This window comes from Prinia subflava, chromosome 5 (genome assembly GCF_021018805.1).
Source record: "Prinia subflava isolate CZ2003 ecotype Zambia chromosome 5, Cam_Psub_1.2, whole genome shotgun sequence".
NCBI classification, from domain to species: domain Eukaryota; kingdom Metazoa; phylum Chordata; class Aves; order Passeriformes; family Cisticolidae; genus Prinia; species Prinia subflava.
Window position 1 is genome coordinate 621,163 of NC_086251.1, and position 26,836 is coordinate 647,998.

The 26,836-nt window shown below is 44.2% G+C and overlaps 1 protein-coding gene across 4 annotated transcripts; it reads right to left on the minus strand.

Annotated features, from left to right (window-relative positions):
- Positions 1-25,543, minus strand: CAPRIN1 (cell cycle associated protein 1). Of its 4 annotated transcripts, none has more exons than XM_063397495.1 (18): positions 25,380-25,542; positions 24,842-25,025; positions 16,427-16,489; positions 15,182-15,268; positions 13,712-13,950; positions 13,520-13,602; positions 12,379-12,516; positions 11,772-11,824; positions 11,600-11,686; positions 7,220-7,375; positions 7,020-7,128; positions 6,533-6,594; positions 4,464-4,613; positions 4,170-4,320; positions 3,343-3,537; positions 2,427-2,527; positions 1,964-2,027; positions 1-1,276 (listed from the first exon to the last, which is right to left on the minus strand). In XM_063397495.1, exons 2-18 carry the CDS (start codon positions 25,019-25,021, stop codon positions 1,212-1,214), a joined length of 1,983 nt encoding a protein of 660 aa, XP_063253565.1. In that variant the 5' UTR covers positions 25,022-25,025; positions 25,380-25,542; the 3' UTR covers positions 1-1,211. The 4 variants fall into 4 exon arrangements, with proteins under 4 accessions (XP_063253565.1, XP_063253567.1, XP_063253566.1 ...); XM_063397497.1 differs by having other exon boundaries at positions 24,842-25,047; XM_063397496.1 differs by lacking the exon at positions 11,600-11,686 and having other exon boundaries at positions 25,380-25,543.
- Between the last annotated feature and the right edge of the window lie 1,293 nt (positions 25,544-26,836).

Genomic DNA, 26,836 nt, shown 5'->3' on the forward strand with positions numbered 1-26,836 from the left:
TACAATTTTTATAAACATGTTTTATTTATCTTGCTTATACCATTAGAACTGTAACTGCTGGCTGTCATTTCCCTGAAAAGGGGAAATCAACTCAAACACAGACTGGTGCTTTTCAAAAGATAGCAACTGGAAGGGCAGCAGCAGCGGGCATTTGAGATTTCTTAAAACCTTCAAGGCTGCAGGAAAGACAAAAGGACATGTGACCAAAAGTGTTATGATTATCCAGGAGGGATTTCCATCAGTACCGGCATCAGTTATTTAGGTGATAATACAGCAAGGTCAAGTATTAGTGACAGACAATGTGCAAGTCATAAGGAATGATAGAGAATACCAATCCTTACAAAAGTCATTGCTATCAAAGAAACTTAAAAGTGTTTCAAAGAGATATCTAAATACTTCACATCAAATATACAGTGGCCATCCAGATTATAGCTCAGGATTCGTTGCAAAATTTTGTCCAAGTGCCAAATCAAAGCCTTTTTTTTTTTTTCGCCTTTTCTCCTAAAAAAAAAAATTACACAGTTACATTAGCAGTTATGCAAGCGCTCTTAACTCCTTAGCCACAGGAATCAGGGCACTGGTGATGAGGAGTGCTGCAGCTAAGGGGGCCTCTTCTTTGTCACAAACTGCCTCTAAGCCCACCTGTCTATTCAGGGCAATTGCATCACTACACATCTTCAACTGCTCAGTGCTTTGATTTAAGAAGAAAAAGCTGAAGTGCAGCTGTTCTACCAAGCCACACTTCACCTTTTCCTTCCTTTCATGGGAACATTTAAGTTTTGTCAACTGCCGCCACAGTAAATCTTTACGGATTTGCAGATTTCATCTGAATTTTGTTAAATCGCTTTTAAATGTCAGAAGTGAGTATTTGCTTTTTCCTGACACTTCAGTTAACCATGGAGATTGGATCACCCTGAAAATTGCCTTTTTTTTTGCTTTATTCTTAGCAAGGGTGAGGAATCTGAATCTCATGTGCAAGGCTCAAGATGATGCTTAGGACAGAACATGCAGAGTAAACGTTGTTTCGTTCCTTTCAATATCCAGGGAATATAAAGCTGGCAACTGTAGTCCTGTCATTATGGGTAATGAAAATAGTCCCTTTACAACAAACTTCCTGTAAGGGAGAACAAATAGATAGTAACTCTTCTGGTAACATGTATTGTACACTGGCCAGCATGTTTTTGGCGTTGAGGGCAATCCTGTGAATGTGTTTAATTCACTTGCTGAGCGTTCATCTGAGGCATCCCTCTGTTTGGTCTGGGGGGCCCTCCACGACCTAGAAAACACAAAGAGGGGGTTGAATGCTGCAGGAAATGTGGTTAGTTTAAAAATACTCCTAAATCTTGTGGTCTGGACTCAGTCAGACTTGGTTGTGCTTCCTCAAACACGCTCTCAGCTTCACCACAGCTTGCACTGAACTCCAGAGGCCTCAGCTCCACAGCCCAGGGCTTCCAGGACCCTTCACACCTCAACTACCACGGGGGGTTTCACAGATGCAGGGCACAGCCTCGAGCTGCCCTCACTGACAAGGCACTCATGGCAGTGTCTGCATTGAGACAGAACACAGGCTCATCACCAAAAATGTACTACGAAAAAGAACTGAGGAAATAGTGATGGAAACAGACTTTACAAGCTTAACTACAGCCTCATTATGTGAGTCAGGTTTGTTTCCTAAAGCTGTCATTAATAAAAGACAGGTAAGTAGTTCTGCTGTATCTAAATGTCAACAGCAATTGCTGGTTTAACTTCTTTTCTAAGAATTCCTCATTCAACTTCCACCCCCAGTTCACAGGACCCCAGTAATTCCAGGGTCACCTACGAGGGCAGAAGAAAATCTGCTTATTCCTAACTGTGAGCTGCTGAGCAAGGAGGGAAGGCTGCTTTGAAATGCACAACTCTAAAAGCTGGAAAAGAAGAAACTTCCACTCAACCCAAATCAATTACTTGCTACTCAGGAAATTACCTCTAGGAGCTCCCCGAGGTCCACTTTGTCCAGAGCCACGTTTGAAATTTTGTTGATATCCGTCCTGAAGCAAAGAAATACACAAAGTTAAAACATAAAACCTGGGCACTGTTTTGAACTGCCAGCAAAATAAGGACCTTTTAGAACAACATGCATTGACAAAACACCTGTAACTTCAACGTAAAACATTTCATTAGTTTCAAATCATCTTCAAAAAAATAAATTCTTACTTCCACTAGTGCCTAGCAGCTGTAATAAAATGTGCAGTGACAAATGCTCTCTCCAGTTACAGGATGTGTTGCTCAGTATAACTAAGAAATATAAATAGATGCATTTAGTGTTCAACTTCCAAGCTACACGGAGGCAGTTTGTCCTCCTGAGCAGTAAAAGAAGCCCCAGAGGAAGGGCTCACTCACAGCTCTGAGTGTTTTTGACAGCTATTTCCCTCCCCCCTGGTGCTTACCCTCTGGTAGTTTGAGTAATCCCGGGGAGCATTGAACTGGGGCTGTGTGTAGCCACTGTTTGGAGTGTTGGAGAAGGAAGGACGGTAGCCATCGTATCCCCCTAAGGAAAAGGGCACAAATCTTTCACTTGGAAATCAAAGCTGCATTTAATATTTGACCTGCTGCTACTGTAGAAAGAAAAGCAGTAACAGCATTTTACCTAAACCTTCAAAAAATCCCATCCCTTTAGCAAGGGCTGTTTACCTGCAAGTCAAGCAAATGTCTCCAGCATCAGGGCTAAGTACAAAAAATGAGAATGAACACCTGGGAAGCACTGGGAGGAGGCAGAGTTCAGTGCATTCCTCAGAGGAACCTGAGGTTTGATTCAGAGAAGGTTCAGTCCAGAGCTAAACATGATCCTAGGTAGGATCTCAGTGTCCCAGCTGTGATCACTGCATTCACACTCCTGTCAGCTGCATTTCTATTACACAGGTTTCTTCTCAACTCCCCAGCCACAGGAGGGGAAGAGAACATGGAACACAGTACCCGTGTCCATAAATAATCCCACAACACCTGACAAAGAAATCTCTGTCCTATTCTAACATAAACCTCCTTGTAACACTGACAGCCACACATTTAAGGTCCAGCAATCATGAACATTCTCTGATCTATCCAGAACCACAATTATCATTCCTCCATTCCCATTAATTCCCTTGGCCTAGTAACTTTTGGACTCTTGTGTTCTTATGCTTCTACATAAACCAGCCCATCCTCATTCTGACGAAACACAGAACTATAAAACATGCTGTGGAAACAAAAAGCATTTTTGAAATCCCAACTGGCATCCGAATTCCTCGCTTGATGGGGGGATATTCTGCTTACACTTGCAAGTGAAGGTTCCCTGAGAGCTCAGGGGTGCTGTGCAGGGCTGCTCACCTCTGAAGCCGTTGGCCGGGCCCCTGTAGCCGTTCATGAGGCCGCGGGCCCCGCGGGATCCCCCCCGGGACACCCCCCGGCTGTTGTAGTAAGGCTGGCTGTTCCTGGGGAACCCAGAGCTCTGCTGAGGAGCCTGCTGGTGGTTTCCTGCCACCGGGTGACTCTGGTCCGGGGAGCCGTGGTAGGTACCAACCACTGCGGGGAAACGGGGCAAAAACCAGGGTTAAAGTCTGCATTTCTGCATGTTCACATGTAGCTCCCTCTAAACCCAACATTTCATCACAAAGTTTAGGATGAAGCTCTTTGTGCTTATTTCACATTCAGTACTTTTTGGCATTTCAGTGGAAAGTGAAGGCAGTGCTGAGGGTAAAACAACTCTGGACACAGACTTGTATTTTTTCAAGTTGCTAACCTGGAAAGCATTTTTCCTGCTGAATTCAAACCGTATCCCACTGATTTCAGCACAAAAAGCAATCCATATTTACTCTCACATCTGGCTTACTATTGTCACCTTAAATTGCACTGTTTATTTAAAGCAACCTTAGCATCAGCAGAGCCAGTACTTCATTTAGTGCTTGCATCTTCAGAATAATCCTGTTCATGTTTTTTTTTTTTAAACCCACATAAACCTCAGTCAAATGACTTAACAGTTGGAGACAAATGGACTGAATTTTACTCCCTGTTGAATATTCAAACCCAGACAGAGTAACAAAACCTGGTGTTGCTCAGGAGAAAAGTCTGTAAGGGGAACCTGTGACATGCTTTGCTCCATCACCCAGGACTTGACAGACTTATCACCTGCTCTACCAAGGCCACGAGAATCTCACCTGTCTGGAGTTGTTCTTGCTGGAGATCTGATTGTTCTACTTGGTGAGGCTGATTGGAGAAACTCTGGTTGTAACTGGCCTGGTACTGGTTTTGTTGCTTAAGGGTTTCTGGCTCATTCACAGGAGGAACAGGTGCATTCATGTTGAATACCTGTGAGAGCAGAAATTCAGATTAACAGCTCTGTAAAGGAGCGCCCAAGTCTGGGCAATGTGAGTAAGCAGCAGCTCCATGACTGATTCCACCAGGAGGACTGAGCAGCAAAGCCAAGGGATGCAGTGTGGATCTCTACTCACTGTCTGCATGGATTGGAATGGAGCTGCGTTGACGTTGATTCCGCTGCTGTGCAAAGGCTTGCTGGAGCCAGCCTGGAACACCTGGGGCTGGGATGCAGTGGGAAGTGATGATGAGGATGGGGTCTGGTCTGCATTCAGGGACATGGAAGCCTAAGAATTAAAAACAAACAACATTTTAGCAGCTCTTGAGGTAACAAAAATCTAACTTCAAAAACTTGGCTTAAAAATGAGTGTCAATGCCTCAGCTTCACCTCTGCTGATGACTGTTTTCTACTTCAGCTCAATAGCCTCACTCACAACAGCACAATGAGAGGAAAAGCCTAACCACCTTCTCCCTCATTAACCTGAAACACCACTAGAAAAAACTAGAGGGGGGAAATGAAGAAGTTTCCAGGCTAACTGCTGTGAAGAAATAAATCCCATTTCCTAAGCCAACAACGCTATGCTCCCACGCTGATGTTGGCATGCTGCATCCAACTAAACAAACAAGCTTCCAAAGGAAAAGTCTTGCTGTGGAGGACTCACTGGTCACAGACAGGCTCTGATTTTTGAAATTAAAGGGAATTGAAGCACCCCTACCAACTAAAAATAATGTTATTTATCAGGAAATACAGACTGAGAGTTGATGCCACCTGCAGTCAGAGCTCTTCCCACCCCTGTGAAACCTGACTTGCCTGAATCTGGTCAATTGATTCTTTCTGTGGCCGCTGCTGTGCTGTGTGAGAAGGCTGATACAGGGGTTGGGAAGCTGTATATGCCTCACTTGTAGAAGAAACCAAGGGAACCTGACAAAATAAACCCCAAAGCCCCCAAAAGTCAGCTGGTGCTCACACCCAGTTTTGTAAAAAGTATCAGAACTCTGGAGTGGATGGTTCTCTCTAGTCTGAGCCAGCAGATCTTCAAACCAGTACAAATTAATTACCTTTTAACCATCAGCATTTTAACTCCACACAGCTCCAAGCTCAAACACAAGTGGACAAGGGCTGGCTTCCAATGGCCTGAGTTTTACATTTTACAAGCTCTGCTCCCACACAGAGAGCCCAGGGAAAAGTCCAGCCAACAAAGCAGAGGCAATGGGTAGCAACTGATGGGGGTGTTCACACCACACTGCAATGTTCCAAAGCCATGAGTAAGTTTAGCTACTGCTGGCAAGATGCTTGAGAAAATCACTGGTAGCACTGGTTGAGGTAAGGGAAATGAGAAAAAAAATCCACTGGATTAAGTCAGGCGTCACCTAACAGTAAAATAAAAACTAGAGCAGAGCAAACCCTCTGCCCCCAAAAAATCAGTCTATTCCTACTAGACAACAAAACTGTGGAGAGCACCAACACTTCAGGAGGTACATAGGGATGAAATTTAAGAAATAATTCCCTCACTCTTGTTTCTACATAAATGAGTGACTTAGACCTTGCAGAACTTATCTGGACAACCCAAAGGAAGCGATTTACACTGCCTGTACTGTGGATTCCATCATCTATCCACCTTTTTTTTTGGTTTGCAAATACCTACAGGGATCAGACCCATTACTGAGACCAGCAGAGTGCTCAGAGATGCCACACATGCTTAATAAAAATCAGGAACTTCTTTAATCACCAGACAACTGAAATACCTTAACAAGAAAGTGACTACTTCATCTGAACAGTGTAGAAGCAAGTTTAGAAGATCCTACTTAATGCTCAAGTGGAAACAGCACTCAACTCACGCTGACTGCTCCACAACTCCAAGATAAAATCCCAACCCAAGAAAGCAACTGAGAGAACACAAACTCTCTGAAGTTAATGCATGAGATCTACTCGTGCCCTGACACTCATTTCACACACAGGATGCCCTGTAACCGAGTGGTTTTGGCTACCTGCTTCTCATGACTGGAAATTAGCAATGCAAACAGAAAACAGAACTAGGAACTAGTAATGCTTGTAAGAAACAATGGAAATCACCAATTTCCTGAAATTGGAACTTCAGCTTTCTCTTAAGAGTTTCTCATGTAGTTAGGAAATAAATCCATTTACAACTCTAATCAGGTCTAATATCAAACTCAAATCCAAACCAGAATTTACTCAACATTTTACCTGTGTGGCTTCTGGTTGCACAGGAACTTGGGTAGGCTGGGCGAGTCTTGACTCAGCATGAACTGGAAGAAAATAATTTCACTTATTACATAGGAAAATCAAGCCTTTTACAGATAGCATTATTGTCCTCCCTGAGCACTCATGTGAAAGCTGATCATCATGAAGATGATGAAGACTTAAGCATGGCAAAGCTACACTCAAATTATCAACTCCTGTTTCCATGCAAAGAACATTTTTTCTACTTGTCCAAATAATCCAAAGCAAAAACAAAGAAGCTTCAGATGTTCCATATTTCCAAGCAAAATCTAAGAAAGTGAGGACTGGAAGTCTAAAAACAGTACAATCCCATTTCTGAGAAAAAACCCGCTACAACAGGATTGTATTATTACTTGTGGTGACCTTTTTACAATGCAGCAGCAACTGAAGCATTTCTGAGATGACCTGCAGGCTTCCCCAGTATTTCTGTTTAGGATTTACCATTACAAACCTGGAGGGCAAACCATTTGGGGCATGTCCAAACTCTGGGCTGGGTTCATGGGCTGTGCAGATACAATGGCAGGATCAAGCGTTTGGTTCTCAAATTCCAGCATCGAGTCCTGGGGAGAAAAAATAATTATTAAAACCCAATAAAAATCCAATCCACACTGCTGTGGGTTAACGAGATGAATGTTCAGAGCACAGCAATACCTGCATGAAGTTGTAGGGGCCCTGCATCTGTGCCATGAGGTCCTGTACTCGCTGTCTCCTGACCAGGGGGTCTGCCTGAGCCACAGCAGTGAGCGCGTGAGGTTCCGGGACGGGAGGAGACGTCGCCTGTGTCTGTTGCTGCAGGGAATTTACAACCTAACAAGAGACAACAACCGACTGCCATTTCAGCTCCAGTTCAGCAAAAGAAGCACTGCACTCTCGAGATTTGGGAGCTCTTGGCATTTCTGACTTTTGCCTTACTGGTTATGGATGATGGAGTTGCTGTAGTGGTGTTGAAGGACAGTGTTACACCCTACAGACAGGTGCTCATCTGAGCACTCACAGCATTACAGAGCTCACACTCTGCTCTTTTTTCTCTCCACCTACTCTTTTCCCCATGAAAGAAGAATTTGCTCAATATTACATGGAGTTTTTGAAAGCAGGATTTGAGACAGCAATTTGTCACCACTTGGAAATTTAAAGGAAGTAGGGGAAGAGTAAGCGTCAGGAATGTGCATTAATAAGAAACTATTATTTTCTCGCAGCTTTTTGGTAAATGTAAGTGGAGTCAGAAATTTTTGGTCTTTCTTAAGACTTGATAATGCTCAATTTTCACAGCCACTGTTATCCTAGCTCCCTGATTTACTGTCTCAGGAACAGCAGGCAGCATTGCATGACAAGGATTGCCAGACAGCACCGTGAGGGGACACCAGAAGCAGAAGCACAGATCAGGGAGGGCAAGAAAGCTCAGATTTACCAGACATCCCACATGAACAAAGGAACAAACTGCCACAGGCTTTCAGACAGCACCTGAACAGAGCAGAACCACCAGCAAAGCTGGACATGGGCACCTCCAACATCCAGCAGCAAATAGTTTGAAAACAGACAGTGACAAAGATGTCAAGCTGCACTTTAGGGCCCTAACCAGTCCCTAACCTGCTCTTTAGGCAGCTCCCATAAGCCAGAAATGCCATTTTCAATGTCAACAGATGCCCTTTAAAAGTATCATTGTCTCTTATTATTTCTTCTCTATTTCAATGAGCTTCTAATATTACTAACACTCCAGATAAACAGCTAAGCCTTTAAGCTTAGTTACACAGGATATAAATTAGCACACAGGCACCTGAAAGCTCCAAATCTTGATGTAAAATACCTGGTTTTTTATTAGAACTGCAGAGGACAGATTCTGTACAGCAGCCATGACAATTCACAAACCAGTCCTGTGACAAAGGTCTGAACTCTGAGCCTCACACTGCCACTATCCACCCTCAAAGCCTGCAAATTCCTTTTTAATTTTTTCAGAGGAACCTACAGCATCTTCCAGCATTCCTATGCTTTCCATATTTTTCTTTGTCCCTAGCATCCTGCACATGCAGTTGCCTCATTAACTCCAATGCCTTGTTCCTTGAGCAAATCCCAAATACAAAATCTGCACAAAACTAAAATCTAACACAACTTGGAGTCCTCTTTGAGATTCCCTTCAAACCACCACTGGTAGCGATCCACAGAGGCGCAATTTGAGAATTCCCATGAAAAACACACCCTGAGGCAGCCCACACTGGAAACCAAGCACAACTCTGGTCTATCAAACAGTCCCTGAATTTCACATTATGGACTGTTCCCAAATTAGGAATTAAGCTCTGTGAGTGGAAAGAATTATCTAGAGCACGTATACAGACCTTTTGCACATTACAAAGTTTAAAAATTGAAGAAAAAGTGCAAGCCAGATCATCAGGTGAAATCTGAGTGGTAAAACCTGCAGCTCCTCATCTCCTGCATAATTTGTTATCAAAAGTGCTCTCAATTATTTGAGCACTACCACTCGACTTATGGAGTCCTAGTCATTCATAACAATTCAGTATCTTAAGGAAAAAAAAAAAAGGGGTTGATGGAATCATAAAGAACACATAACAGTGACCAAAATATCCAACTTTTCTTTCTCCCAAGTAGTACAGCAGTAGCTTCAGACAGTATTTAATATTTTACATTATCTTCTTCAACAGTTCTTTTTTGATGTCAAAAGGAACAGTTTAGCACCTGTTCCTTCAGCCTTATTAGCACCACCAGGTGCTCTGAGTACAACCACAGCAGGATGAAACAACTGAACTAATTTCAAGTTGTGTGAGGTAAGCTGACCTTGTGAGCAGGCAGAGCTGCCAGACACAATGCAAAGAGACTGACAGGGGACAGGAAAAAAGAGGAGGAAAGGTAAAACCACAAGTTTAATGACACCACAAACCAACAGAATGAACTGGTCTTTTGTCAGCCTGAGAAGTTTTCAACTCTACACAAAATCCATCCAACCAAAGTTCCACAATCTAAGACACAAAGAACTTTGTGTACAACCAGACTCAAGGACTGATTACAGAAGAAGCAGTTAAAAAAATTTAAACTCCAAAAAATAACAAAAAACCCCCTTCATAAACACTATTACCAGTAGAGGACATCTTCACCAAAATGACATCATATAACCCAAATACACTTAGAAAATTCACACGCAAATTATTTAGTTGAAAATTTATGGAAGAACCATACAAAAAACCCTTGTGAAGACATCATCACTCCCCAAACTAGGAACACACCACAGAAATCCTGACTGCATCACATCTACTTGAGGGTTATTGAAAAAGAGAGGAGTTTATGATATCCTCCCCCTTTGTGAATGATTATGGTGATCCTCTGAGCAAATGTTCTCGTTCAGATTTCAAAATTCACAGCTGTCAGTGCACATTCTGTGTCGTGATCTTACCAAAGCACAATTCAGCTACATTATCCTGGGAAAGGACACTGGTACCAGCAAGAATCATTTTACAGGCAGATATTCTCAATTTCCCTTTTTTGTGTTACAGCTGATAAAATAAAGTTCTTTATTATGAAGAAACAGGCTTCAACTTGAGTTTTTTCTACATTATTCTTTTCTACCATGTCCAAAATATTGGGACAGAAAGGGCAATTGAAGCACAGATTCTTTGTACTGTTCTATGAAAACAAAGCTGATCCAATTCCAGATTCAGCTGACTAGGAAATTATGAGTTTCTGAAATCTGTCTGATACCAACTACAACCTGAATTATGTCTTCATCCATACTCTGGACAATTGGTATAAACAGATATGAAATGGCTAAAATGGAAGCCAATCAATCACTGATTTAAAAATGCTCTACCTTCTAAGAATACTCCAACCAAGCATGACTTAAATGTGTGACTTTGGAGGGTTTATTCAGTTTTTAAAGATAATTCTTGAAACACATTCAGCAGCAGTGATAATTGAAGAGTTTCTTTAAGTAAGGAAATGAAATACTATGACAAGGAACTACCAAACTCCTTCACATACATGGCAAAGCTGTCTACTTAGTTTTTAGAAGCCTCACACCCATCCTCAGTATTATTAAATCTTTTAGTGGTCTTCAGCACTGTGAAACAGGAATTTGAGCCAGACTCAGTGTAAAATCAGCCAGATTAGTTTATCTGATCAGAACAGCTGCTCTGTTTTTTCAGCACTTCACAAGATGACAAACACTTACTCCACTCCTACACTTAAAAACATCCCAAAGGCACCAAAAAAGTCTCAAAAACTGACCATCTGCAATTAGCTGCTGCAGAAGGCTAAAATCAATCACAAATTAACTCTCCAGCACCTGAAAGACGCTGCTCATAGTTTTTAACACACAGATACAACCCAAGCTCCAACAGACCAAATTTAACCCTTCCCATACACAAGGACCACAAATTCCAGTGCAATAAAATCACGGACTTGCACATGTAGCCAAGTGTGAGTGCAAATCACCCAACTGGGAGTGGATCCCAACACCAGTGCACCACAAACACCACTCAAGTGTGAAGTAGCTACAAGTGAGATACTCGAAGAACTGTGGCTCTGGGAAGCAGAGATGCACACACACACAAACATATTTTAACATCAAATGATGCACAGAAGCAATCTGGAGTAGGTATTAGTTGAGTTACTCATTTTCAGCTCCCTCTCCAGGGACCTATGCTCAGTGAAAGCACAACTACACCACACTGTCAGCAGCTGGGTAAACTTTCAAGTTCTACATTTTACAGCTAAGCTCTTCAAAAAGAAAAAAGACTTCAAAAAAAGTCTTTAAGCATAAGACTTTTAAGCCCTGTTTTCCCAAGCAAGCGGCTAATGAAGAAAAGCAAATTCTCTGCAACACTAAATAGGCTTTATTTCTTTTTATTTCAGGTACTCCTGAGCTAAATATGTAATTAAAAAACTGAGTAGTGAGTCCAAACCTACTGAAATATAAGTATATTTTAATGTATTGGGGGAGAAGGGATGCAATACTAAAACCTATCATGAGTTGTGAGCCAGCAGAAACAGGGATTGCAATTTTACCTGCAGTACACAAGATCTTACCTCAACCGTTTCAACTGTCCACTCATCTACCTGTTCCTTCTCACTACTGCTGAACTGAGTCTCTGCCATGAATTGTCTGTTTACATACTAAAATAAAAATAAGAAAGGGTATGAAAGTAAAAGTAAGTGGCATTGAAGGTATACAAAATGACAGTCTTTCAGTGAGTAATACCTCAGTTGATTCAACTTCAGCTGGTTCAGTGAATTCTTCTGCTGGATCAGGTTCTGGAAGGAAAAAAATCAACTACTGATGTGGGAAAAACCAACCAAACAAAACCCAAAACAAGAATAAAGACCCCAACCACCCTCATGTTACAGACCTAGAAGATACAAAGTTAGATGAGAAAATCTCGTGTCTCAGGACACTAAGAAATGTCATGGGCATTAACAGAGAACTATTAGTAACAAATATTCTCATAGCTTTGAATTGAAAAGGAAAAAAGTCCATGAAATTCTTGCTAGGGAGAGTTATGTTCAGCTATGCCTTCTCCACAAAAGGGAAAAATGTCCTGAGTTGTCTTAAAATTGGACACAACATTCCCAGGTTTCTTAAGTATGTAATCACACTGCTTCAGAAACTCCCTTCAACTTCTTCCCTTCTTTTCAGTGGTGGGAACCACTGAAACATGGGAAAAGCCTTGGGCAGGCAGAACTTTCATCCTGGATGGTTTCAGTGCTGGAGATGAACACTGCATTTGCAATTTAATCCCTCTGAGGACTGCAGAGACGAGACAGAACAACACAAACGTGTCAGTCACCAGGCATCCTCCCCTTCTCACCAGCCTCTGCTGCAGTGTCTTCGACTGCAGGTGCAGGTGCTGCCTCCTCTTCCTCACACAGCCCATTCTGGTGGTTGTGGGTGCTGTCAAAGTAACTGGTCTGAAGAATTCGTTCAACAACCTCCTTCAGTGCTTTATCTGGGAAAAGGAACAGGGAAACATCAGCACCACTTCAGTCCTCACCATCCCTTCTCCTTCCTTCCTTCCTTCCTTCCCAAAGATCCCATGTGACCCTTTAGCTGTGAAGATGTTGCTGCCCCAAGCCAGTCCATGACCACTACTGGTCCAAGATTTCTCCTCTTACTGGGTCACTCAATAAATCCGTAAGTAAGCCACTGTCATTCAGAAAAATCTGAAGGGCAAGAAGGATCTTAGAGTACACAAACCTGGTCAGAAGCTTTGTGGAGCACTTCACAGTGAGGTCGAGTTTATGAATTTAATGACTAGACTTTTATTCCTGTTACTTAAAACCATTTTCTTCCAAAACAACTGTCCATAAAAATAAATCCACACAGGTACCACCTGATTCATGAGGGTTCTTTCCTTGAGGTGAAAGGCCCTGAGGCTCAGAAGAGCCTTTGTAAGCAAAGAACTCCTCCCCTCAGTGCCTCAGATGAACGCTGGGGTATCTTAACCTGACATCAGCCCCGTTGGCAAAGCAGGTTACTGGCTGCCTGGGCCAGGTATTTGGGAATTATTTCCACAAAAAAGCAGTCTGGCCAGCATGGCCACACCCTGATCTGCAGCTCATCAATGAAAACAGGGCAAAAGCACAACACTTGAGCTAAAGGGGAGAGAAGGTCCCACTAAGGAAGGCCATCAGTGTGTGTGTGTCAAATTGTGCACACCCAGGTTTGCAGAAAACAACTGTTGGTGAGCACCAGCAGCAGCAGAGTACTGCTGAAATGGCAGGAACAGACTGAGCTTCTACACTGAGTAATGCTGAGCCAGTATAAAAAAAGACACCACACACTGAGTACAGACTTCACAGGTCACTGTTACAGCCCAGCTAAGAGCTGAGAAAAAGTAGTTCCTGTAAGAACTCAGAGATCATTAACTGGCCAAGTTCTCTTGCATCAGATGTGTTTTAGTTCAGGCACAAATTCAGTGAGCTGTCTCTTGGTGCAGACACTGTACTTACAGGTTGTTCCACAAACTGGTTTTTCCTTCCCTTCCAGTAGGTCCCACAGGTGAACAGATGCTTGCTCATACTGCTCGTTCAACCTTAAAAATGAATTAATACGAGTTAATTTCTGAGTCTTTAAATTACCATACTAAATACACTGTTAACTGACTGGCAATTTGGAGGAGGAGCACTCTGCTGTAACCCTACCTCACATTCATGTCTCGTTCAGGGTAAACCAGCTTGTAGAACTCATCCAGCATGGTCAGCTCCTCCTCTGTCAGCACTGGCACCCCGTTGGATCCCTGCTTGAGGTCGCTGCGCACCTCATCGTCCCCCAGCTTCTCCAGAATGAACTGCAGCTCCAGCACGGTCTTCAAACGCTTCTGCTCAGCCTCCTCTCGCATCAGCTGCTCCCTACGGGCTGTCTTCTTTATTGTTTTCTGGATCTGCAATGGACCCAAGGCAAAAACACTTTGGAAATGTCTTTAATTGCTAAGAAAACATACAGAGGGAAGGCAAGGGAAAAGCCTGAGGGCTTGGTTCCTGCACTGGACAAGAGCAGAGCCCAAGTGCTGCACTGAACCTTCCACCAGACAGGTCTAAATGCAGCACCACTCTGAACCCACAGGATGTTTCCTCCACTCCTCATCTCAATCCAAGCATCCAGCATCCCAAGTTTAGCTGGTTCACTTGGGAAATTGAATATTCTCTTCCAAAGAATCTACCATGATGGTAACTTTCTCACTTGAAACATCCAAATTTCATTTAAAAAATCAAAGATGTATCTTAAAATCAACTAACTCCTGTCAGGAAAAACTAAAACCAAGTTTGAAAGCACAGCACCAATCTGGCACTCCTGCATTCACTGGCTTCTTTTAGCAGTCCAGGGAAACACTTCAGGACAGACTTGTCCAGAAAAGGACATTCTCCCTTACTAGCATTCCATAAACATAGATGGAACTGCGATGCCAGAAAACAAAGAAAATAAAGAATTAATTTGTAGGCTTAGCCCTATAAATTAATTTACAGTCAGCCAATGTAGAAAGCACTTTATAACACAAGGATGCTGCTGCCCTTCCAATTATTCCAGCCTGTTCACAAGGTAAATACACTCCTTAGAACAGCCAGCTGTATTAACATCCACTACTCAACCAATTCCTCCAATGCTGCTGCTCCTTCCAGAACTCCCAAACGTTCACAATTTAATTCTTGATCCCAGCATTATTCTGTTCTTGATAGAACACCAACCCAAAAGATCACCCATTTCATAGTATCCAGTCAATACCCTTTACAACAATACTATCAGTTGTCCCACAGTGTAGTTTCAGATTGCATTATTAAGAAATGAAAACCCTAAGAAATCCATTTAAGAAAATGTTACCAATGGCAGCCAGTGACCATCTTTAATGCTGCATGACAGACCTGGTCTGTGATCACTGTTTTTAACACTTGTGTTGTGTCAGAAAATTACATTATTCTCGTTTCTACACATTTACACAGTACATCAGCAATTCTTCAGAAAACCTGACATGAACTAATATAAAGAACAGAAGAAAACAGTCAAACATACAAGAAATCAAGGGCAATTCACCCCTGTAAAGACAGGTGACTCCTGCCTCAGTGGAAGAGTTTGAAGTACTTGGATAACCCACATGGCAATGCTTGATCTTTACTTACATCTTGGCTCAGAGCCATGAAACTCCTCTGCAGTTCCTTAGCAAATTCCAGATTATTTGTCACTTCCTGGTATTTTGACACTGCATCCTTAAAAAAATCCAGAGAGACCACAAATGTAAACCATCAGCACAAGAACAGAACATATCCTTCCAAGAAATAAATTCCCATTTTTGGGGCCTGAGGTGAGACACCGCACCCTGGAATGGGACTGCGACTATGCTAAGGAAATTCAGATTTTCAGTAGCACAGGTATCAAAGACTTGTGTATGTCCTTGGGGCCTCCAGTTTCTTTATGTATGTTAAACATATATAAAAGTATGCCTTTATGTGCTCACATGCATGATAGACTGGTTTCATGCTTGGCTGTAGCCAGTTCCTGACAAAAACTAATTAACAACTACAAGAATGGGGGACAAGAAAATCTGGCAACTCAGAACTGCTCAAGAGTTTGAGAATTAATGCATTGTTATCTCCAGTCAGAGCCAAAACCAGAATATACAGAGCACAATGTCCCCTTCTCCAGAAATTGTTGCTTTTGCTGTGTTCTGAAACTTAATACTCTGATCAGCACCAGAGCAAACCAAACTCCTCAACCCATTTGGTAATACTGAGAAATTACATCAAATCAGAATCAAATCAGGGGATATGGCTGCGACATTTATATTCCTGCTGTGACAAAATAATGCATTTCCTCAGACTAAGAAGGTTTTCATCAAGCCTGGTAGCTAGGCTTCATAAAACCATGAGCTTCCCTCCTCAAGATGATGTCAGTTCTCTTAACATGGTTCATCTTCACAACAAAATAAAAATACCAACTGAAAACACACAGATCTGTGATATTTCAGTGTTCAGCTGGCACAGCATCACCAAAGTGAAGATGAAATCTTCCAAAGGTCCAAGGGAAGCAGCTCATTCTTTGAAGTGTCAACAGCTGCAATAGTTGGAGGGTACATTTTTCTCCCTTCACTTTCTCAGTGTAAAAATCATCAACAAAACACTGCTGATTGCAGAGCATCTGGGGATCTCTTGAAGTACCCATGTGCATGTTTGCACCATACAACTGAATTTAAATTGATACTTGCTTTTTATTTACTACGACTGCAAAACTGCTGCTGAACCAAGCTCTGCAATAACCTACTTTAAGAACCAGCCCCAACAAGGAGAGAGGCAGCATAAAATTCCTCACCACAAGGACAACAAAACAATTTAACAGAGATCTGCTTAGGATTTTTTGGTTGTTTTTACCAGTTGATCTTGATTCAGGCGTTCTCCTTTGTTCATTCGTTCCTGGTAATCATCAAGTTTGCTCTGAAACAAAAGAAAAATGCTGTTATGAAGAGGCAAAAATCAGTTTAAAGCTTTTTTCTACTTTTGCTAACAAAATTATTCACTGTAATATTACAGTACAGAGACTGTAACGTGTTACACAAGCAATTAACTATCCTGCAGAAGAATACATCAGAAAAATTGCCTTATGGATTAAAACATAAATATTTTCCCAAGAGGTAAATATTTTTATCTTGTTTACTTGGCTATGACAATGTCTTCATGGCTAGTTGGAATTTCAAAAGAAATTCACATTCCTCCTAAGGGGAAAAGCACTCTCAATGTACATTTCCTTCATTCCAAACACCAGAGAGCTCAACTGAGGGCTGAGGTAGAGCTTATCCCCACTTTATCACTACAGTACCAAAAACCTGACTGCAAACCCCCACTGTCAATGCTATTAAGATTCAGAACTATCACTTAAGATGGTTGTAAAGAATTTTAAACAGTTTCTAATCCTCTGTGCAAGAATGCCCACCAACACAGTTAGTATTAATAGCTCTAAAATAGTTTGTTCAAGAGCATTAGGGGTTTTTTTTTCCCACTGGAGGAAATGAAAAGAAGAATCATTAGGCTACTTGTCAGCAGGATCAGTTTTCTCATCTGCTTAAACAGAAAGCCATGCACAAGAGCAGGCAAAACTCCTGTGTGCCCCAGTGACAGATCCCACAGGCCAGCTACAAAGGCTCTTCAAAAAGCAGCAAAGCCTCTAACGATAACACACCTCATTATTAACCATTTTTCACCACTTTCATTAAAAAACATTAACCTGTTTTCACCATTTTTGGATTATCACAAACTACTGTACTTTGAATGAAATTTGCCCTTATCTAATTTGAAAAGTTATTAAAACGAGTCTTTAACAATTATCTTTGTAATCTAGGATAACAAAACATGAAAGCAGGAGAACACTTAATTTTGAATGTCAGATAATCAAAACCCTGATGCCACCACTGTCTCAAGAGTTTACATTTGCCACTGACACTTTTTTGGTTGCTGTTGCTTTGTTCCAGACTTTTCAGTTAAACTATTTCACCAATATTTTTCTAGTTAATTGAACTTCTATGCTCAGACTTTTTGGAAAGATCCAGGTCTGTGGAACAGTTTACCAGGCAAGCTCCTCTTGCAAAGGATGCCCAAAGGATGTATTTGATGCCCACTGTTACCTCCTGAAACCAAATCACCCCTGGGAGGGTTGGTCCCTTTGATGTCACTTTTGGTGCCCAGTTTGGAACTCTGCAAGGCCTCCAGGTCAGCCAGAACATTTCACTACTTCACCTTCCAGAGTATCAGAGCCAGCAATGGCCTAGCAGAGTCAAAGCAAGAGCTTGCAGAGCTCCAAAAATATATTGCTGGGAAATTCATGCTGGGGACAGAAACGACATGGTAACAGTTGTTAAATGCAGCAGGCACAGCTCACAGCAGATCAAAAAAGCAGCCCTGGAGAGCTTTTGGCACACTGCAAACCCATCTCAACGGGAAGGAAGGTCAGGTTACTCTTGTCCATCCTGATCCCAGGGCAGATGATGCCACGCTTGGCCAATCACAGGACAGTCTCTTCATTTGGGAGAGGGTGGCTGGGCTGTGAAGCTAAAAGGGAGGTAAGAGTTGAACCACTGCAGTGCCCCAGCACAGAGCCAGGTCAGCCCCTCCTCTCATGGCTGAAATCCTAAAGCCAAGTGGCTCTGCAGACAGGGAAGTTCCAAAGGAAGCTCCATTTGCTCCAGTCACCAGCTCCCCCACTGCAGATTACAATTCCCTGGGTCACCCTGATGCAATTGTTTGTGAGGCTGCTCAGTAAACACCCTGCAAACATGAGCCAGCTTGAACAGGGTCTACAAACACAAACTAAAACAAATTCTGTGATCCAGTTTCCAACACAAACCCGTAAACAATGACAGTAACACAAACTGGGTGGAACTCTGTACTCCAGAACACCACTTGGTTTGACTTTGTTGGAGAAATCATATATTGCAAAATTACCCTGTGAAACACAGAATCCATTCTGGTGGCTGAGGGCACAAGGAAGAGACAAAAATATCTTAAAAATAACTACAGCTTTTTCCGTATGCTTTTTCCATGCATGCTTGGTCCTTTCAGATTAAGGTATTGCAGTAACATACTGAACAATGCCCAAGCTTTTTCTTGAATGGTCAAATATTCTAAGGTCTAATGTAAATGTCCTGCTTATTTTTATTCAACTAAGAAGTCAAAGGTAGTATGTCTCTGTTAGGAATAGAAGAAAAGTTACTTGTCTTCACATTTACTTCTTTAAAAATATTCCTCTTGGGAAGGTAAAAGCAGGGGAAGGAAAGCCCTGTCAGCTGCAATGCAGAGGACAAGCCAATGTGCATTTAGTTAAATGTTACCACAAAGATTTTGATTGCCAAGTAAGCATTTTCTATCGTTGCAAAGACACTTCTCAGATCCAAAGCTGCATTACACAGAAATATTAAATAAAATGCCTTCTTTTGTAACCTGCACTGTCAACTAACAGCAATCCAAGAGCAGCAGTAGAGCTGTAAAACTGCAGTGCAACTCCTGCTCAGGAGCTTACTGCAGTGCCTGCAAGAAGGGAAGAGTCTTCACCTTACCCACCCTTACACAACTTCACCCTCACTCCTCACAGACAGAGCTCTCCGAGCACGAAAACCAAACCAGCAGGAAAAAAAAATAATCCAAAGTGAGCACATGAATTCTGTATTGAACAGCTCATGAGTCAGCAGCTCCCAGCTCTGCAGGCAGCAAGCCACCCTGCTTCAGCTTTTTCTGCTGAGATACCTGAAGTATTTTGGAGTTTCCTGGGGAAAAAGCACCACAAACAGGCTCCTGGGGCTGTGGTGTTCATTGCCCAAGTGTGCCCTGGATTTTACTTTAATAAGAACCCAAAACTGAGTTACTTTACTGCAGTAATAGGCAGCTCTCTCCACCTCTGAATTGTCTCAAAAATGTCATCCTGAAGTGGAAACAAAAAATGCAGTTACAGGACATTAGCCTCCAAACCAACAGTGGTTTTAGAAATGCCTGACCACCGAGCTGCCACTTCCAGGGCTCTGCTACAAACTGGATCACTGGAATCATCAGATTAAAAATAACCCTTAAAAAAGGGGGTCAGGAGCAGGAGGGAGGCTCTATATTTAACCAGATCATTTCAATGCTATGGTTGTACCAATTACAGCAGCACAAGTGTGCACAACAAGCTGCAAGGTGACAAGGTAACCTCTGCGAACAGCTGGAGTAAACCCTTACTAACTCCAACTCTGCTACAAGCTAAGAAAAGATGCAAAGGACATTCCTAAGAAAAGATGGAAAGGACATTCCAAGCCTGTTTCCTGAGCTATCTCAAAAACTGAATGAATGTTTTTGACAGCACAAAAGCAATTAAGATAATCCAAAATTTAAAACAGCTGTGTAATACAGTCTGCATTGAAGCCAAACAAATGCTGAGTTACAAATCAGGAATTTATTGACCTGTTTTACATCTCTGCATTGTAACTTGTCTGCCCTCCACCATCACCTCCACACTCATTCATGGTTTTGCAGCAAAAACTGTCCAGAAAGGACCTAAAAACGCCACAAACCAAAACCAGTCTTCTATTTTCTCAAAAAAAACAGGTAAAAAATTTTAAAATGATAAAACACTCAGCAAGGAAGTTCAGAACCTCTCAAAACTCACCAGCTCTGAGAAGCTGTTCCAGTCCTGAGCTAGAACCAGGAAGATGGAAGGATAAAAAAACACCAATACTCCAGAACACACAACATTTACAGGTCTTCTGTTTAAACTGAATTTTTTTTTGGAATGGCACTTGTAGATATTCTGGTGGGTGGTTTTTTCCCCACAGTCTGGGAAGTTTGATAGTTTATTAAAAAATATCTGCATAATGTATTAGTTTTTAAACAAATGACAAGGACACATCAATTCTGAGACTGCAGTTTCATGATCAGTTAATCCCAGAGGAGAAAAAAGCTTCCTCAGTAATCAGAATTAAGTCACAGAAGAGCGGAACCCCAAGTTTTGGTGAACGCACAGAGATGTTCTTTCCAAATCACCACCACACACAATTCCCTAAGAAACACTCTGAATTTACAGGGAAGTTGACTACACTGTAGGAGACCTGGATTTTGCTCTACACATCATTTTTGCTCAAAAAAGTTACTTTTACAAGTGAATTCTAGAACACAAATGTGTCTCTGCCAACACGTTCTGCATGTCTTTTTCTTCTGAAACAAAAACCACGATCCAAACCCCAAAGCAGCACCTGAAAAATTGAAACTAGAAAATGTTTCACAGCTCCTTGGACTCATCATGTATCCAGTGAACTCACTGTGAGACAATCCCTATTCTACAATAACCACTTAAAACCAAAACAGAGCAGGCTGAAACCTCAAAGCACCAACCACCACATGAATTCACAGATAAACTGCTTGGGTTTCCAGACCTGAAGCTTGATATCCAAAATTCCAACTAAGAGAGGTTTCAAAGAAATATTCAGGCTATAAATACATCGTCTGAAATGAATTTTATGGTTTGTTCCAAAATCATGTTAAATCTCCAAAGATAAATTTCAAACCAAGCCTCATAAGAAGAGGTTCTGGAGCCACTCACAAGCCTGGAACATCCAAGTGGCCCAAATCATGGACAAAAGCACTGAGAGAGCTGCTACCAATGAGCAACTTCGAATTATCCTGCTAGCAGAATGGAAAACCGACCCCAGCTTTCACTACAGTTCCTGTCCCCATGGGAAACCCAACATTTACTGAACCAACACACCTCAATGCCCACGCCCATGTGCTGCTCCTGTGCAGGCAGGACAGCAGCACCTGTGCACTGCTCACTCTGCACCCAGCCAGGGTTACACTCGGGAGGAAACTCGGACAGGCTGATAAAGTGACAGCAGCTCGAGTTACCAGGCATAGGCAGGATGTGCCATCAAGGTTTTAAGCTCACATGTCACCCTGTGAACATCTGCCCATCCCCTAACCCACGTGTTATGAATGATTTTGCCCCTTTGGCAGAACCTTTGTTTGACGAACTGTTCTTACATGGCTCATGCTCTATTACACAAGTTGAAAGCAAAAATAACTGGGTTTTTTTTCATTCAGCCCTGAAACAAAACCAGAGTTTGAGCTACATTCAATTGGCTTAAAATTTGGAAATTATTTTCTCCCCTAAAAACAAAAACTAAAGGAGCCAGGGAGAAGGAGAAATTGAAGGTGAAATATTTTCTCCTAGGGAATGAGGAGAGCTGGCAGCATTCTAACCCCAGACACCTGACAAACACCTGGAGGAGTCCAGGCAACTTTCAAATTAACTAAACTCGTCAACATTAACTGGAGTTGCACATCTGAAGGTCCTGGAGAGAAAACATCCCTTTAATTACTGCTTTCCACGACACACAAACACCTTGTCTTCTAAGAACACAGGATAGCATTCCTATCTTTTCCAAATATGAAGAGATGAGGGGAGCACAGACGTTTTCAGGCCATGTTTCACATCCAATTCTGAACAGCAATTCAATTTATCCCAGTCCCTTTTAACACAAGCAATACTCATCCCGTCAAATGAGGTCACATTTAGGAAAAGAAAATGAAAGTGTAACTCATAATCTGGTGTTTTTAGTTCATGCAGAAATATTCAAAATAGTATAGACTAAAGTTATAAATATTATTTCCATTTCTATTTTGGTAGGCACATTGTTTTATCCTCTTCATTTAGAGGTAAACATGACTAACTTCACTCCAAAAGTGCAAATTTCTTCATCAAGAGTGATCTTTCCTCTACTAAAAGTTGCACACTCCTTTGATTTAAAACCTACGACGGTACCTCTTCCAGAGCTATCATTTTTCATCCTTCTGAAACGTGTGATTAAGTGTATTTTTGTGTTCATTCTGTGACACAAAGCTCTAAAAATCATCCCTGCTGGCCTTCGTTAGCAGCTGCTGACAAAGAAAGGATTAACTGTCCAACCAAGCACAAGCTCCCAGCGAAATACATTGGATTTCTCACCCACTCCTGTCTGTGCAGTATCCAGCACAATTTTACCTTCTGGATGGTTGGAAAAATTAAAAATATATTCCTGTCCAAAGATGGAGAATGCAAAGAAACCCTGATGGGTACAATGAGCTTTGTTTAAAGACACAAGGCATGCAATGCTCTCATTATTAGAAGCCATTATTTACTACAGAACTCGATTTCCCCACCAAGGGAAATGCCCACAGATGAGATATTCTGCTTTAATACAATAAAACCCATTTCTCTCATGGCTTTTGTGGTGCCTATGAGTCCTCCTTCAGGAAGTTTCAGAACTTCAGTCCATTAAGACTTAGGAATCTTTGAACTTGAGACACAACATGGAGCTTTTCCTTTTTAAGCCCCAGCCCTTGCCTTTTCTTTAAGCCCACACTGCCCAGCACAGAGCACTCAAAATAAAAATGCTTTCTGTAATTTTCCCGGAACATCTTCCAACAAAAGCCATGTCCAGAAAAAAAAGGGCACTTTGTCCCCTCTCTTCACTTGGTAGAACACTAAAACTCCACTCAAATAGAATGGAATGGCTAAGGCAAGTGTAAATTAGGTGTAAATAATTTAAATAAAAACACTGCTCCCAAGGAAAGCTGACCCTCACACCAGCAACACTGTGCTTTATCCTCTTGACTACTCCCAAGCACAGAACAGGTCAGAACATTCACCTGCTAATCTCAGTTTTTAAAATACGTATTTTTAACATCGCAAAAATATTTTCAGAGGATTTTGATGTATGCTGGGTACTTAACAGTTTAATTTCAAACTTTTTTTTGCATTGGAACAACCAGAGACAGAAAGATCTGCTCTCTTTCTCCAGTTGAGGAGCAGTATTGATTGTGCAGATATTCCTGTGTATTAATGCCAACTTAATGACAGACATCTTGTCCTGTCTACACGTAACAGACATGGAAGAAAAGCTCCTCTGATTCTAAAACTTACCTAAAAGGTCCTGGCTTGCTGCTTTTTGCCATGTCATTTTTAAAAACCAGGAAAACCCCACAACCAGTTTTCAAGTGGGAAGCTACACTGTACACAGTGTATTTACACAGTGTATTATTTATAGGTAAAGCACAGCTTCTTTCCTTTACAACCCACCTGTACAGACTAATTTACTGGGAATATTTCCACCATATACAACATGGAACACTACGAATATGATTAAAAGTGCCAGTTAAAAAAATTAATAGAACAGTTATTGTGCATATTCCCTTCTAAAAATAAAAAGATAATTAGGGCTCTGGCACAAACATAACATTGTTTTTCGGTAATTTTAGCTTGGTGTTTTGAGGCAAGTCTTGAGGCTATGTGTTAGTTCTTTTTCTGATGGAGGCCTCGTGCTTTGGAGGCTGTAAAGCCCCGCGAAGCTCATTTAATCTGCCACCACCGAGAGGGTGCAAAGCACGCCGCGAGTAACCACGGCCCCCTTTTCCTCTTGTGCCACAACCCGAACCGTCCCAACACCGCGGATTGAGTAGCCGCTCCTTCTAAAAATAGCCCGTGGAAGGCCGCTCGCAGCTGAGCTCAGGCTGGCGAAGAGTTGAGCTCAGGGCGATGGAAAGCGAGCGCTGACACCGGGGCGGGGTGGGGTGGCCCCGGCTTTGTGCGGGCGGCACAATGAGCTCCGCCGGGGAGGCCGGGCCGCCGCCATGTTACAGCTCCGCGTCCATGTGCCCGGCTCCGGGGGCACCGCCGCCTCCGGGGGCACCGCCGCCTCCGGGGGCACCGCCGCCTCCGGGGGCACCGCCGCCTCCGGGGGCACCGCCGCCTCCGGGGGCACCGCCGCCTCCGGGGGCACCGCCGCCTCCGGGGGCACCGCCGCCTCCGCCCGCCCGCCCCGCCGGCCGCGCTGCGGCCGCCGCACGCAGCGGGGATGCGGGGAGCCCATCCCCGGCACGGCGCGGCCGCCAAAGGCCCCGCCGCGGGGAACAAAAGGCGGAAGGAGGGGGAAGGGAGCGGCGCCGCCGAGGGGGCTCCGGGCGGCGGAGGGGGGGAGGCAGCCGCGACCCCTCCGGACTCAGCTCCGAGGGCCGGGGGGAAACCGCGCCGGGTCCCGGGGCCACGGGAGGGCGGCCGAGGATGGGGCAGGGGGACCTGGGAGGGGAAGGGGATAGGCCGGGGGAGCGGCGCTCGCCCTTCTGGAACCTTCCAGCAGGCGGCCTCTGGGGGCCACGCCGGGAACAACCCGGGAGGGCTCGGCGGAGGGCCCGGCAGCGGAAAGGGAAACAGGCCGGAGCGGCTCGGGGGCAGCGGCGGCCGGAAGGCGGGGGACACCCGCGGTGGGCCGGGGTCTGAGGGGACGTGGGGATCACCTTCTTCTTCTCCAGGTTGCGCAGCTTCTTGTCGATCACCCCCAGGATCTGCTTCATGGCCTCGGTTTGCACCGTGGTGATGTTCACACCCGCCGCCGCCTGCGGGGCCGCCGCCGCCGGGGCGGCCTCGCCGCCCGGTCCCGCTTTGCCGGTGCTGGTGCCGGTGGTGCTGCTCGCCATGGTGCTGTTGGTAGCCGAGGGCATCTCTGTGAAGGAGGGAGGGAGGGAGGGCCGGGAGAGAGAGAGAGACAAGAGAGCGGAGAGAGCGGCGGGCGCGTCGCGGCGGGAGCGCGGACGGCGGGGACGCGCGGGAGCGCGCACGCGGCCGCGCGCGCACGGCCGCACCTGCCCCGGCGCGCGCGCCGCGGAGCCCCCAACCCGCCCCTCCCTCGGCGCGCGCGGGGCGCCGGTCACGTGACCCCGCGCGGGGCGGCCGCCTCGCGCCCAACGGTCACTTTCCGTTCACGCTCCCCTTCCGCCCCCCCCCCGCTTCCCGCGCCGCTCGGGCTGTCCGGAGGGGCCGCGCCGCCCTCCTCACCCTGTGCGCGACTGAGCCCGGGGAGGGGACACGCTGCGCTCTCTCTCGCTCTGTGCGAATGGCCGCCTCAGCCACGCTCCAGCCCCGCCGCCCGCGCTGCTCCTGCTACCACGGGAGAGAGAGAGAGAGGCAGGGAGGGAGCGGCGGCGCGCACGCCGGCGCGTAGAGGCGAGGCGGCGCGGGAGCGCGCGGGGTCCTGGGCGGCCCGCGGGTGCCCGCGGAGAACGCCTGAGCCCGCGGCGGCAGCGGCTGCTGCACTGGCCGGGCGGAGGAGGCGCGGCGCCGCGGGTCCTTGAGGCGCGCCGCGGCCGCCACAGTGCCAGACACAATAGTGCGGCGTCTGGCGGAGCGCGCCGCCCCTGCCGCCGCCTGTTCCCGGCACAACTGGGGCTCCAAAAGGCGCTTTCTGTGCCCCGGGGCCAGTCCCTAAACCGTGGAAGCGCGTCACGGCTGTAATTGAGCCCTAATAGCCGCAGTTCAGTGGCCAGGAACAGTTGCTTGATGTGTCTTTCAGGCTGTATATCCCTACGATCCCCACATAACATGTTTGATTTTAGTCCTGCACGTTTCAGTCACAAAAAGCTGCCATCGCTCAGTAAACCTTTACTTCTATGCTAGGAATTTAGTATTTCAATACCAATAAATAAAGTACAACACCGGGGTTTCTGTCAGGCAAAGGGAATTTTGGGATGGATACTCCTGCTGCTTAGTGGGACGCAGCTGGAAAATGAAATGCCATTGCCTTCAGCACGATGGGAGCTAAATGGGAAAGGATTTGGTATTTATTGGCTTGTCCTCCTGCAATTAATGGTGCAAGACTTCGGGGACAAGAAATCCCTGAAAATCCAAGGTGCATGCTCATGGACATTGGAAATTTTGGTTATAATAAGCATTATAAGGCTCTGTTTGCATCATTGTTTTAGAAAGGGGTTTTTTTTCCTTTGATTTCTTTGTTTGTGGATCCACACAACCAATGCCATTAAAAAGGAGGAAAAAGCCCAGTTTCTTGAATAACTCTGGTTCCCCATCGCCAGAAGGGAGATGCCTCATGGCCCTTCCTCACCAAATCCTTTCCCTTGTTTCCATCCTGCTTCTTGCTCCCTAGGAGTTAATTCAAGCTGATAATCCAGCAAGAAACTGGTTACTCGATGGGCAGATTTGCTCCTCCATTCCATCTGTAAATATTGCTCCTTATGCTTCTGCTTTCCACATATCCCTGCACTTTTAGGAGCAGCTCAATGCTTTGTCATTTTGTGTTAGATATTTGCTTTACAAATCACCTCGTTTTGCATAACAGGTTATGGGACTTGCAATAAATCACCCATTCCAATTATTTCAGTTGGATAAAAGAAGTATAAAACAATGTCTTCAAATACTGAGAGTCCTTTTCACTGTTCACGAAAAAGATTTTGGTAATACCATTGTATTTTCTTAATTCCATTGTATTAACAAGATTT